This window comes from Anarhichas minor, unplaced genomic scaffold (genome assembly GCF_050575085.1).
Source record: "Anarhichas minor isolate MPS153535 unplaced genomic scaffold, ASM5057508v1 ptg000058l, whole genome shotgun sequence".
NCBI lineage: Eukaryota > Metazoa > Chordata > Actinopteri > Perciformes > Anarhichadidae > Anarhichas > Anarhichas minor.
The window spans coordinates 11683248-11695542 of NW_027466504.1; the positions used below are offsets into that span (position 1 = coordinate 11683248).

Below are 12295 nucleotides of genomic sequence, written 5' to 3' on the forward strand. Positions count from 1 at the left end.
TCTGTTCTTACCTAGTCCGGGCCGAAGTGTGTAGCTGTTGCGACTGTGTTCATATTTTAGTTCAGAATGACGTTATTATTACAGTAACTGTAACTTCTATGCTGGAGTAATGATTATGTGACGAATGGTTTTTATAATGTTTATACATAACTGCATTGTGATTGTGTGGACAGAATCAGAATCAGAATCAGAACCGTTTATTGCCAAGGAAGTTTGCACCTACAAGGAACTTGTCGTGGCGGGTGGTGTGTAACATTTAACAATAAACAATAACATTAAACTATCAACAGTGCAAGAAATAGCAGCCAATCACCCTCTCAGCAGAGCGAATGATGCGCTGCAGCCTGCCCTTGTCCTTGGCAGTGGCTGCAGCGTACCAGACCGTGATGGAGGAGCAGAGGATGGACTCAATGATGGCTGTGTAGAAATGCACCATCATTGTCTTTGGCAGGTTGAATTTCTTCAGCTGCCTCAGGAAGTACATCCTCTGCTGGGCCTTCTTTGTGATGGAGCTGATGTTCAGCTCCCACTTGAGGTCCTGGGTTATGATGGAGCCCAGGAAGCGGAAGGACTCCACAGCGTCGATGGGGGAGTCACACACAGTGATAGGGGCAGGTGGGGCTGCGTTCTTCCTGAAATCCACAACCATCGCCACTGTCTTTAGAGCATTGAGCTCTAGGTTGTTCAGACCGCACCAGGTCACCAGATGGTCAGTCTCCCACCTGTAGATGGACTCATCCCCACCAGAGATGAGTCCAATGAGGGTGGTGTCATCCGCAAACTTCAGGAGCTTGACGGACTGGTGACTGGAGGTGCAGCTGTTGGTGTACAGGGAGAAGAGCAGAGAGGAAAGAACGCAGCCTTGGGGGGAACCGGTGCTGATGGTCCTGGAGGCTGAGACGTGCTTTCCCAGCTTCACGTGCTGCTTCCTGTCAGACAGGAAGTCTGTGATCCACTTGCAGGTGGAGTCGGGCACGTGCAGCTGGGAGAGCTTGCTATGCAGCAGAGACGGGATGATGGTGTTGAAAGCAGAGCTGATGTCCACAAACAGGATCCTGGCATAGGTTCCTGGGGAGTCCAGATGCTGGAGGATGAAGTGAAGGGCCAAGTTGACTGCGTCATCTACAGATCTGTTGGCTCTGTAGGCGAATTGCAGGGGGTCCAGGAGTGGGTCAGTGAGGGTTTTTAGGTGGGACAGGACAAGGCGCTCAAAAGACTTCATGACCACAGAGGTCAGGGCGACGGGCCTGTAGTCATTGAGTCCCGTGATCCTTGGTTTTTTGGGGACAGGGATGATGGTGGAGGCCTTGAAGCAGGCTGGTACGTGGCATGTCTCCAGGGAGGCGTTGAAGATGTCTGTAAACACCGGAGACAGCTGATCAGCACAATGCTTCAGGGTGGAGGGGGACACAGAGTCCGGGCCGGCTGCAACATAACGTTTATGTTGTAAAGGTGCATCTCATTGTATTGGCATATACTGTGTATATGTACATTAACATACATGACACAACCTGAACATAATACTCTATGCTGTCATACATAAATAATATATACCACATATCCATTAAGTACACATATGCTGACATACAGAATCATTCACATGTGATTACTGCTCGTATGCAAATGTTTTTATGGGAATGACAGCCTACATTAATAATTAATAATGCTACATTAGTCATCATATGGTGTAAAAGAATAACCATATACAAACATTTTGATTATTTATATGTTTTATGCTGTATATAACAATTGTATATCTTGTCATATGCAATGGTATATTGGTTTATTTTGTGGACATGTGGACACATACTATGTCATTGACTGGGATTTTTAGTTTGGGTGCAGAATGGCTCTTTTAAAATTGCAAATAAAACTTGTTTTTGTCCCCATGCATTCAGTTTGAAAGATTATTTTATCTGACTGAAGAAAATACGCTGTAAATTATATCAGTCCATCCAAAAAATTACATAACCAATGTTGGATTATGATTAGCGTTGGTTCCTATTTTTCTCCCTAATCCTGAAAGTGTCTGTTAATAGCAACTGCCTCGTTGCAGTGCCTGTCAGTACAACAGGGTATATTTCACTATGTCTACACGGCAAAATATACTTAAAACAAACTATGTCAAACAGACGTTAATGTTGTGTTACCAATAATAAAGTGACATTGTAGGTAAAAAAGCTAAATATGTTCCCTATAAACTGGCTCACTGGTCTATTGAACTTCACAGACACACACGGGTGTGTATTAGTGCTAATACTATTGTTATTAATATGATAGCATTATCCTTTAGGGCAGCCGACTCTGCAGCAGACAACTGCGATGCTCAGCTGAATCTGCTGACTCTCCCTGCCCCTGTTAGAAAAATAAATAAATAAATAAAACTTGCGTCTCTGCTGAGTCATGAGTCACTGTACCTCACAAGAATGATATCAATAGTCCGGGCTGACCACTTTGAACCTGTACGCTTCACCCGATTTGCTGTGCGATGCTTCACGTGTCAGTCAGTGTCTTTATTCTCCTCTTGAGCTTCCAGCCACATATTATCGTGAGGAGAGGAGCCAGCTGTCTGAGGCTGCGGGATCTGTCCTACATCTCGCCTTATGATGATTGCTGCGGCGTTTTTGGTGCTGTTGAGGCCGTACAGTATTCAATGTGTGCTGCTGTTGTTGCTGCTCTTGCTCGGGACTATAGCGACAATTTTGTTTTTCTGCTGCTGGCATCGCAGGCTTCGTAATGGAAAACATCCCATAAAATCAGTGCTGTCCGGACGCACCAGGAGCCGCGGTGAGTAGCGCAGGCCAGCCGCATCTCCTCATCCCGATAACTCATCTCTTACGTGTTCTGGATGTGCTCACCGTCTGTTTTATCTATTCTAGCAAGCAGCAAAGTCCACATGTAACATGTCCGCGGTATGGGCTGGAGGAGAAAACAAACACACACTCGAATATGCGTTATTACGTATGAAGACAGAGGCTGTTGTGGATTAGTTTGTAGCCTAGCCTAAAATATCTGGAATTATTGGTAATAAAATGTCTAGTTGATATCTGACATGTCATAGGCTACTTTATGGTAAATGTTAGCTCCATGTCTCATTCTAACATATGTTATCTCTCTTTTAGTGGGCCTCCGAACACATCATTTTCGATCAGAGGTAGGATGAACTTTTTTAATTATGGGTTTGAGTCCTCTGTCATATCCAACAGCAAGGAGACGTCGGGAGTTAAATGTGTGGACGCCTTGTGTAGCCTCTGCTTTATGAGAAATGCTTCACCCAAAAGCCCGTTTCTTTGCACTTTCAGAGAACTGCGTGACTATTTTAATTATGGACCATGATGTGCGCAATGCGCATGTGTTATCAATAAATAATGCTGGTGATTTTGCGGTTTCATTCTTTCAGGAGGGTTGAGACTCCCAACAGTAAATTCTTAGAAACGAATATGTTAAAACTGAGGTGTAAGTGGGCCGAGATAAACCCAATGTTTGTGATACATACGTGTCAGTTTTATGGCCAAATGCGTCAACAGAGCTTCAGTCGCTCTGTTTCCGTTTTACGCACTTACTTTCAAAATAAAACTACAAAAATGTAACACTTGTGAAAATGCATTAGTTTATACACTAACAAATTACCATCTTCGAATTAAAACTGTTATATACTATGGCAAACGCAGTCTTAGTAGACATAATTCCTGTGGTTCAATTGATCTTCCTGGCATGGCTGGAAATAATTTCTCTGTAATTCAAACTAAAATAAAAAAGGACCGGTGAAAAGTAGTTAAGGTGCAGCTCAATACACTTTTGGCAAACCCCTTTATTTATGAAGTGCCATACAGGCCTATCTGTTGTATTGCTGTTGATTACATTTGATGCCTAAAAGCAAACCTTTTGTGATTCTCTGTGGTTTTGAAGTTCCAAAAGCAAAAGCTTCAATAGCTTTCCTTCCTTTGCAGGTTATGTTATTGAACCACGGGACACTGAATCCCTGCTGACTCAGTACTGTAGCTGTTAGGGATTCGGTATCATGTTCAAGGGCACAACAGTAGGGCAGTTGCTGAGCCTCAATGTTGAAGAACAGTCTCCCTGATTGTTACCTTCAAAAATATTAAGTCAAACAATGTACTTAAAGAAAAACTAAGGGTCATGCGAAGCAAACAGTAGATAAAAACATCAAACTGTTATATTGAATAGTTTGCTTTTCCTGCTCCTGTGATGATAGGAGTTGCTTAATCTTTCTCAAACACGTCTGGCTCAGAAATCTATAGGCGATATACCACAGCAGTGCCTCCATAGCTTAAGAAACCTAAATGGAATCACAATTCTTATTATTATGATGAGAGCTTTCAATTTGTCTGCTGAAAGTATAATCTGTTTCCAGCTTGACATTTGCTCATGTTTCCCAGGGATTCAGGCACAGTCCACGTCACGCAAAAAGGAGCATACATGCTCGAGTGGCAGAAGAAAAGCCCAATCTGGTCGAGATTCCTGAAAGCGAACCCGATTCATCATCGACTCTAAGGAAACGCAAAGTGAAGAAGAGAGTCCTGCCAGAATTTTACCAGTCTGTACAAGTCACCCCCACACGCAAACCTGTAGGTATCTCCCTTAAGCAGCCATGATTAATACTGATATTATGTTGTGCTTGCTCCACTCCACAGGGACACCAGTGTGCCTTTGAACCTGGTAATGATTCAGCAGCTTGCTCAAGGACACAGGGCAAGTGTTGGTCTACAGGGAGTAAACCCTGCTCTTGAAGAATGCTCATTTATAGGTCCAATGAAATTATTACTTTTTTATTATTATTGTGTTGTTACCTTGTATCCATGTGTGTATTGTTAAGTTATTGATCATAAGATGAAAAATATGGATCGAGAAATCATTTCTAGTTTTAATCATAGTCAAGCTCTTACCGTATGAAACCTGCAGGTTTAACAAAAAGGTAAATGCGGATCTCAAAGTTATTTCAAGAGACCTTTAAAGGTAGATTCTATATTCCATAACTTAGTATGAACAATTCAACATTTCTCCAATAGGTAATCTAATTTTGCTTTTAATAATATATATTTAAAAATAAGCCAAATACAGGTTTTGTGTTAAAGAAGTATTATTCAATCAACCATTTAAACCATGAATTTGGCTAATATGAAGTTCTATATTCACCATGCTTGAGTGTTTTTACATAAGCATGCAATTTCTAAATGGGTTGCAGTATTGCGGTAAAGATGTGATAATTAACTTACATTAACAAATCAGCGCATTTAACTTATTCAAAGATCATTAGTCCTCAGGGTGTACACAAACATATCAGATGGATTTTGAATTTAAAAATGATAATACAATCCAAAAGTATTTTGCCCGAGTTTGTAATCATTTTAGATGGCATGCTGGTACATGTCCTCCCTGACCCATTTAGGTCTGTTAACAACTGACTATGTGGGCATGGGAACATAATATGTGGGTCTTTATGTTACCTTGTGAGTTAGCAGCACTGCATCCAAACAAAAGTGTGCTCATTTTCCTTCAGTACTTTTTTTTTTTTTTACCAGTTTCAGATAAGGTAAAGTAAGGCGAGGAGTGAGACAGTATAACATCTGACCCACATATTGATCCATGTCTTCCTGGAATTGAACATTCGACTACAGGAAGAGAGAGCTGTAGAAACAGAAGGCCTCAGATGGAAACGGTTACTTATGGGAACATAAGGCAGAACTACACTTGTTAAGCCCTTCTCTATGCATTGCTGCTCTATTCTGACAATATCTTTTTCTTCTTCCAGAGAAGAGAATCCTGATCCCACATTCACAACATCCCCAAGTCTGTGGGTGTTTTCGAATGTCATTCATTGTGTCCAGAATATTAGATATCCTCCACAATCTTTCTCCCTACTGCAAGAATCTGTTGCAGCTGTTTTCAATTCAGTACAACGTGACTTGATGATGTTGGAACTGACTGTGTTCAGAGGAACCTATTGATCTGTGCGAGGCTGTTGCAACACTCTGCTTCCATTAGTTGTGTTGCAATTCTGTAGATATCAGGTTCTAAAACATACATATCAACTTGATCAGAGTTCTATCATTTTACATTAGCTTCTGATGCCTCTACATCAAGTAGTTTGTTGCCATGGGTAAACAAAACTGTATAAAATGAGTTTTATACAAAAATGTATAAAATTGTATTGACACATTTGTTGTTCATGTGAAATACTTCTGCTGGCAGACAGCAACAGATAAACAATCCTGTTGTTGGCTAATATTGTTATTCCAATAGTTAATAGTTAATCCAGAATGATTGAAACCATATTTTCTGTTTTTAAGTGATGATCTTTTGGACCAGTGTAAAGGAACGGTACTGACTTCTTCACATATTGTATTCACAGCAAGTCACTCGGCTGCAGTCCTGTTTTTATTTCATGTACACCACTAAAACAGAGTGTGCATAAATGCATCTCTTAATTATATTGTGAGATGGATTGAATAAGGACTGCTTATTAGGGTTTGATCAAGATATTATTTTTCACAGATCAATACTCTGTAGCCATTGTATTTTCAAATGTTACTGACAAAGATATAGTCAAAAGGGTGACAGTGACATGCCCCTGAACAAAGAATATTAGGTGTTAAAGAATAATGGAGAAGATACGCCATGGAGTGATGGGAGGGAGGGCCTCTAGTATTTATACTGTTCTTAACCCTGTACAGTTTCCATGAAAGAGGGGAAAAACTGACTCGGGGGAATGCCCACTTATTCCTATAGCAGCCTATGATTATTTAATGATAGCCAGAATTTATTTTCCTTCAACCATGTAGTTTTTTTCCTTCCTTTTAGTAGGAATTATGTATAAGCAGAAAGCTGATCAAACGTGCAACACTAAGCTGCCTTTTCAGCACTGACTTTTATCCTGGTGAAAAATGATGCTATGATGAAAAGGATGCTAATATTAACAGTGTGTTGCTTTTATCAGCTCCGATCCAGCAGTGAGAACAGATTCTCACTGCTGCTGCTGTTTAAAAATAGAAATGATTGTCTGTAGCTCTGTAGAAATACTGGCAGAAGCTTTCAAGTTTATCCTCCACATTTACATTTCAAATGCTAGCTCCATATTAATAACATCAAGAAGACAGTCTTTTCTGCAGACTCATTCCTTAATGTTTGCAAATCAGTCCCGAACTCTTCAGGATCATAGTCTGTGTTGCGTTGCATTTCCCTTTTAAATACTGTGTTATCATTAAGCAAATTAAGTGTCATGGAACAGGTATTCTGCGCCCCACCCCTCTCCTTCACCATTAGCTTGTGTTTACCTGCATTTGTTCTGTTGCTTAATCTCAGGTGTGTCTGGGTGCAGCAGGACGTTGCAAGTCAGGACATAGAAAGTCATTCATTCATCATTTTCCATATGAGAGCTGGTGTGCGGTTCTAGTCTGCGAAGATTCAAAATAGACACTAAAGAAAATCCCTACAAGGATATATTTAATGGTATTAAGGTTGTTCAAATTAGATATTGGTTTAAAGGGTTTAAATTTAAACCCAGTTAAGTTCAATCCTTTTTTTGTGCTCCCATGGTCCTCTCCATCCTCTCAGATAATTAGCTCAACATATGTGAAGGCTTTCATCTCACCCTCTGTGGTTAACACCCCATCTACAGCGTAGGCAATTATGTAATAGTAACCAAGCAGTCTCCTCTCTGTGGATCCCATGTGCATCTGTTGCCATGAGAAACTGCGGCATCCCTTGTCCCCTTATCACCTCCGCTTTTGCTGTGTTTGTAGCCACCCAGGACCTCAGTGCAGGGATGGCGCTCTAACACCCCCGTCGCTGTTGGAGCTGTAGACTGTTGTTGTCTACCGGGTATGACGCGGAGACACATGCAGTCTGCTCTCCCATCACGGTCCAGCTCTGCCTCGACAGCACACAACGTACCATCCGTTCAGCCCTTTGGAGATCTGACATCACCTCACATCCTTAATGCGTTAGATAAGGGACGATCTCGTGGCCGGAGCATCCCTTAAAGGGCGTGGCACACCTCTTTCAGCAATTGACGCACACAATGTGTGACTAAAGGGTGGGAGCTAATAACGAGCAAATAGGATTGTTATTTTTTTCCTCCCAGCTGACAGCTCTCCATGTATACAGTGGTAAGTCTTATTGTTGACCTGGCGGGGGAGCCAGATACTATTGATTTCACGTTGCCTTTGATTTGGCTCAATCTTATATGGATCATTGCGAGCTGGTGGCGTCCTCACACCATACGCTCAAATTACGCACTTTGACCCACGATGGTGAGAAATAAATAGGACGTGTGGCGTTTTATTCCTGCGCTGTGTTTTCTCGTTCATTTTTTTGCTGCGCGCGTGTGTGTTTGTGTGAAATCAAGTCAAGCATTGTTCCTTTTTTCTTTTGTCTCACAGAGCTCCAGTTCGGGGAACCCTTCCCTGCACTGCTCCATGTCTTCCTCGGCGGATTTCTCAGACGAGGATGATTACAGTGTGAAATCTGGGTCGGCATCACCTGCACCCGGGGACACTTTACCCTGGAACCTGCCGAGGCATGAGCGGTCCAAGAGGAAAATCCAGGGAGGATCCGTGTTGGACCCGGCAGAGAGAGCCGTGCTCAGGATCGCAGGTGAGCCTCGGCCGTCTCCCTGTTGCCCGGTTATCAGATGCTTATACTGTCACGAGAAAAACAACGAGCGAATATGCTGCAATATACGGAGCATACGGGGGCTGCATGAGCTTGTTATATCTGCTGGTGTAGCCTAGCCCCATTTATTTAGGGTCATAATTATTCTCTGGATCTGTGGAAGCCCACATGGCGGTATGTTGGTCTGCTCTTATTCTGGACACGATCTAAAATTAGGCTAACCGTAAAGGTTTTGGATATGTGGTGCCATGTAAAAAAAAAAGGTCTTTGATTTCCATCGAACCAGTTGCTTTTAAAGACCCATTTTGTGTCATTTTATAGATGTATGAATTATTCCAACAGGAGTTGATCATCAGAATCAGAAACGGTTTATTGCCAAGTACGTTACACAAGGAATGTGGCTAGAGGATTTGGTGCGTAACAGTAAAACACAGTGCAATAGTAGGCCTATGACATAATAATATAAGTCAGGTTGGGGCATAAAAAGAAAACCAATCCCTCTATCAGTCTTGTTTGTTTCACACTTGATAACGTGCGCGAAGTTGACGTTTTATAGCCCTTAATTGCTTTATAATGACACGTTGAGTCTATTTGACGTTGTAAAATCTCTGTCAGGTATATGATCTCGTTGGGGACTTTTGTTGGTGAAGTTGGGCACTTTAGGGGAATCTGTGAGTGACATTGGTGACAGCTGATGGGCTATTGTCAGCAAAGATAGTAGGTTATATACATCCAAACAGCAGTCTTGTAAATCCGCCATAGTTTCAGTGTCTGAAGTATTTGACAGGAGGACAACAATGAAAAAGATCGTGGTCCATGTAACGAGCCGGTACAGAGAACGTCTGGCAAGGAAAAGCGTTTACACTGTAAAAAATAAAAAATAATCCAGTCTGGTTTTAACATTTTATTTTACCCACTGCTGCAAATTCCTGCATATTGGACTAGACTGGGGGAGATTTAGAATATTGTGTTAATAAAATAATATATATTACATTTATTCTTTCTAATTACATTCAAGACTTCAGATTTGGCTCAATGGCCTTTTTATGACAGACGCTTTTTACAGCGCAGCATGTCCGGCAGTCCTTCCAATCTAGTGAACGCCGGAGAGGAAGTGTCGCCTATTGGACAGAGCGCAGACAAGGGAGGGATGTAGGGCGTTTCCTTCAGTGCAACAACAGCGCCGATCACTCTTGAGTCCTCAGCACATCCACATGCACACACACACACACACACACACACACACACACACACACATATACACGCATACACACACACACATTCACACACACACGCGGTGTCCCTGTCCGCCGCTGGTGAATGTCCAGTTTGTGCAGCCCGGGTTATGGCTCAGTACGCACCGCAGTCTTATGGTCTCTCGGACGAACAGGAATACCTCCAAGCGTACGAGGATGTCTTGGAAAAATACAAAGGTAGGACCAATGCTGATTGGATGTTGTTTAGCATTTGGGAATTTGAAGATATTGCCTGATTGCTGCTTGACAGTTCAATAAATCTCAGCCTGCCCCCTCGCTCTCTGGTGACTGGCTGCTCTTAGTGTCTTTATCGCTGCAGTGGAAAAGTGGGAATATTTCCTGCATGACATCACAATTAGACTGCATTTCAGTAGCTGAGACCAATAAGGCTTCATCATGAAGTGTTTATGATCTCAGTTGAATATCAGATCAGGGGATTATTTGTCTTGTTTAGCTGTGGAAATGTAGAACTTGAAATATGTCTGACAAGCCAGATGATTACAGTGTCTACATCTCTTATTGTCAAATTGAAAGGTCAAAACAGACTTTTTGTTTGAGTAAAGCAAACGTTCACAGTGTAAATGAAATATCTTTGTATTTTTTGGGGTGAATATTACTGACTGAATATTGCTCAGCTGACCTATATGGTGTCTCAAGGCAGACAGGACAATGACATAGCAGTGTGAGGCGTTAGCTCATAGAAGTAGCTCATGTCACTTCATGTAGCCGCTCCTTTTGGGTCTAATGTAGCTCATTAATTAGACCACATCTATCCCACAGAAGAGGTCTATGTTATTCAGTGTCTCTTTGACAGCCAGAGCTCGCTGACAGAATCATACATGCGCTCTGAGGCCAGGCCCGAGGAGAGCCGGTGGGGCCGAATTCAAACTGACAGCAGCGTTTTTTAACTTTTGTGATTCCTCTCCACAAAAGAAACCAAAGCAAAAAGGACAAATAGCATACACTGTGTGCACTCTTGTTCTGCATGCTTGTCATGAGCGTGTTCTTCTCTCAGCTGTGGAGTATTGTAGCCAGCGGGGCCAGTCAGCTGTGGTGTAAGGCTTAAAGGCCCTGACTGGACTCTAACGGGATCATATGATGTAGCATCATTAGGAATCTGTAGCTGTTGTCTACAGGCAGAGGAGTTGTGACACACAGGGAGCTTCTATCACCAACTGCTATCCGCGACTTGTTTTTATGTGCTATATGTTGATTTTTGGGGCGATATTCAACTCCACGCCAGTTGTTGCATGAACAATGAACTTTGCAAAGAACGGTAAGGCGTTCATTTGTTATTTTCTTCATAGTTTGACCAACAAATTTTAAAAGTTTATGGAATCGTTGTAGCCACACAAAAATGCTATGATTTGTGTTTGTCGTCTCAATTGAATTATTTTGTCAGACTGACTAAACTTGGTGTCGTTTTGTCTTTTCTTTTCAATATTATTCGACACATAAACGTGCGGCTTTTGAGCGATCCTCGTAGAAACTTGAGATCAGCTGGTGGGCTAATTATTACCTCTTGTAACTCATCTACAACCCTGTTTCCATCAGATTTGTTTACATCAGACTCCCACTGGCAGAGAAAAACATTAAAGTTGACTGTTCAAGCAGAAAGAAGCTATCAACATTTATTTACTAGAGATCAGTTAAAGACAGAGGATTACCAATTTATAATTTATTTGCAAAGTTGTGAATGGTGGCGAGAGATGAGTGAGATGACAATTTACAGGGTAAGATTGACAAAGATAACGTGAGAGGAAAGTTATATCTTAGTTTATAGAAGTTATTGCAAACAATACCATTGAAAGAAGTGTATGTGAGTTTATAACTAGAGGATAAGGCTGATAAATGTATCAGATATACCTTCTACTTTCTTAAAACAATGTAGATCTCAATGTAAATTTGTCTAAAAAGATATTTTTCCATAGGGTGCTGGCTAAATGCTGGAAAAAATCCCTGTTTTTATTGTGACTTCAGTTTTATTTTCAGCTGATGGAAATACCCAGAGCCCTGAGCCTCTGTCCATGTGATGCATGGAGACGTTTTCATCAACAATTTGATAAACCGTAACCAACAAACACAACCAAACAAACCAGCAAACAGCCAGTGGCTGTATTGCTATTAAGTAGGAAACAGAATGGTCTTTGTCTCACCAATTCAAGATGTAAATGCATTTTAACTTCTTATTATCTGTGCTGTTGAGTTGGTCTTGATGCGGGTGCTTGTCACTTGTTGTCTGCTTTAATTCCAGGGTCATCAACTGCCTCTGTGAGGAGTGACTGTCACCTGTCATTTTCAGAGAAAAGATGATAACTGGATGAATATATAGGCTTTATTGTAGTAGGTGAGCGCCATGTGGTGCGTTACATTGTGCTCTCATTCACCACCAGTGTGACCTTAGA

The 12295-nt window shown here is 41.7% G+C and overlaps 1 protein-coding gene across 1 annotated transcript in view; it reads left to right on the plus strand.

The window, feature by feature from the left end:
• Positions 1 to 2606: 2606 nt before the first annotated feature.
• dst (dystonin) overlaps positions 2607 to 12295 on the plus strand; it is a 97067-nt gene continuing 87378 nt past the window's right edge. Inside the window, exons 1-4 of the mRNA XM_076076549.1 lie at positions 2607 to 2787; positions 3123 to 3154; positions 4401 to 4589; positions 8403 to 8616. Coding sequence (XP_075932664.1) covers positions 2607 to 2787; positions 3123 to 3154; positions 4401 to 4589; positions 8403 to 8616 — 616 coding nt within the window. The remainder of the gene's footprint in view (positions 2788 to 3122; positions 3155 to 4400; positions 4590 to 8402; positions 8617 to 12295) is intronic.